The sequence below is a fragment of the Cyprinodon variegatus genome, unplaced genomic scaffold (genome assembly GCF_000732505.1).
Source record: "Cyprinodon variegatus isolate N-32 unplaced genomic scaffold, C_variegatus-1.0 Scaffold637, whole genome shotgun sequence".
In the NCBI taxonomy this organism is placed as follows: domain Eukaryota; kingdom Metazoa; phylum Chordata; class Actinopteri; order Cyprinodontiformes; family Cyprinodontidae; genus Cyprinodon; species Cyprinodon variegatus.
The window spans coordinates 61,229-63,672 of NW_015151090.1; the positions used below are offsets into that span (position 1 = coordinate 61,229).

The 2,444-nt window shown below is 38.7% G+C and overlaps 1 protein-coding gene across 1 annotated transcript in view; it reads left to right on the forward strand.

The window, feature by feature from the left end:
* The window catches only part of atrn (attractin), a 171,314-nt gene that overhangs the window by 26,233 nt on the left and 142,637 nt on the right, over positions 1-2,444 (forward strand). The window contains exon 5 of the mRNA XM_015393339.1: positions 687-883. Within this exon, the coding sequence (XP_015248825.1) occupies positions 687-883 (197 nt within the window). The remainder of the gene's footprint in view (positions 1-686; positions 884-2,444) is intronic.

Genomic DNA, 2,444 nt, shown 5'->3' on the forward strand with positions numbered 1-2,444 from the left:
TTTAAAATCTATTTAAATGCTTAAGGGACGGAAACTGGATTGATTTAGCAAGTTTGTGAATAAATGAGCTTAAACCTTAAGCCTCAGTAGAACCTGGACGCAACCGTGTTTAAGAACAGATGAAGCGTCTAACAAAGCCCTGATGTCAGCCTCCCTGAAAATGATTAATAAACTGGGTCCATGTCAGGAAACCAACCAGTTTCTGTTTCTCTGATTAGTTCTGTAAAGAGCAGACGTCCAGTTTTCTGAAACATTCATTTAGAAGCTTGAGTACCGCTGCCAAACACCTGCTAAAGGACATGAAACAAAACATTATTAAGGTGTTTGTTACCATTGTTTTATTATTAACATGTTTGGATGAGAGAAATCAAAAATCAGATCAAACTTATCTCCAAATCCTCATATTTAAAACTTACTTTTGAGAAACTTCTCAACCAGAATTGTCGCCAAACCATTTTTACCGTGTAGGACCATCTCTGTAGAGCCTTTGAAGTGACTCCAAATCCTTAAATAGTTGCTTAATCAACAAAGAAACATAAACAGATCTCAACATTCAGCCTGCTTAGGCTTTGGTTCTAGGCTTTTTTCCTCTTTCAGTGTTTCTCTAATGCAGACATTCCTCCCAGTTGGTGTTGATCCTTTCTTTCTTTCTTTCCTTGTTTCTCTGCATCATTTCTCAATGGTAGGGTGAACACATGTCCAAACAACTGCTCTGGCCGAGGTGAGTGCAGAGTGGGGAACTCCACTGCTTTGGTTTACTGTGAGTGTGAAGCCAACTGGAAGGGGGAAGCCTGTGACATCCCATACTGCCTGGATGACTGCGGCTATCCTGAAAGAGGTCACTGCCAGGAAAAGAGCTGCATCTGTAAAGCAGGATGGCAAGGTAGGCCTCGCATGCTTTCTGATTGGAGCTTTCTTCCCTAACCAGTCTGCTCAAATTACTTAAAGCAGGTTCGGTTGTTAGAGCTGAAATCAGTGGTTCTTTATCAGAACAGTTGGTTGTAAACTTTATTAGGGAGAATTATTGATATGACATGTTCTCTGAAACACAGTTTGCCTTCTTGGTGTTTGCTATTCTCTTTCATTCCGTGCTGGGGCTGCTTTAGTGGGGGAAAAAAAGTAAAGATGAGACTGAACAGCTCTGATGAAGTCCCTCTGTTTCATGCAGAGCTGTTAAGTCGCAGTAAAAACCGACCAGATTTTAGTAATGAAACACTGAAAACCTTTATCACAAGCTTTAATCTGCCAGCTCCGTATGAAAAAGTGTTTGACCTTTTAGACTCAAAGTCACGTTTCCAGGAAGTGCTGCAGCAGGGACCATGGGAAGGAAGCATGTTAAGAAAGCGCAATTTTAGGAGGCAAACCGTTGGTTCTACTGCCACATGGCGAGAAGGTCGGGGTTTATTTAAAGACATCTACAAACAATTGGGAAATTATATGAAAGCTAAAACAAAAGGCTGAACAGTTTAATCTGAAAAGGTTAATTACTAAGAGGGTTCAGAACAAATTGAAACATTTATTTTCCCTTTCAAAGGAACAAACTGTTAACAGCTGCTTAATGCTGAGATGTTCCCCCAGAGTTTAGTTGATCTCTGATTTATAAGCTGTAGATGCCCATCCTAACAGATTTAGATTTCTCTGATCGCTGGCCCCTTTCTGCTTATTTAGAATCAAGTCAGAGCTTCAGCATTGTCATTATGAACATCTCATCCAGTTAATGTTTGATCCACCTGCTGTTTTTATGGAGAAATCCCAGAGCATGCAGATGGTTATTTATTCCAGTATCCCTGGAATAAGTAACCAGACTGACCCAAATATCACCACTTTAGTTTAGATGTTCTCTTCAAAGCAGTGTTTCACATGAAAGCTTCCCAGTTTTAATCAGCTGATGTCTGATCTGCAGCAGGAGAACTGGGAACACGTTTCATTGATAGGGTTTTTGAAATAACATAAAACTGCAGATCTGCCTGTAAAATGTTATCCGGCAAATATACTCATGTCATATTAATGTAATATGAAGTGCAAATTATAGAAAAATTATATATTTTTAATGCAAATTGCTGCCAGTGTAAATGAGCTATCATTGTAGAACACTGATTTCAGTTGGAGATCATGCTGTACTGCTCACTTCATCTCATCTACCGAATATTTTTGCAATTGTTTTCATTATTTTAATAGGCAGTTGCTGCTTGATTTCAGGAAAATATTTTAATATGACAATATTGATGAAAATTGTGAAAACAGGATAAAAATTAAACTTTCTGGAAATTCTCTTTTTTTAGGCTTACACGCTTCCCTTAAAGGAATAGTACACCCAAAAAATGATTAGCCTTCATTTTCTACTCACCCCAATGCTGAACAACACTCTGGAGTACTTTTTTGATATCTCAAATGCATCTGGAGATCTGGGAGGTTTCTTGCTGTCTGCTGACATTCAAATAATG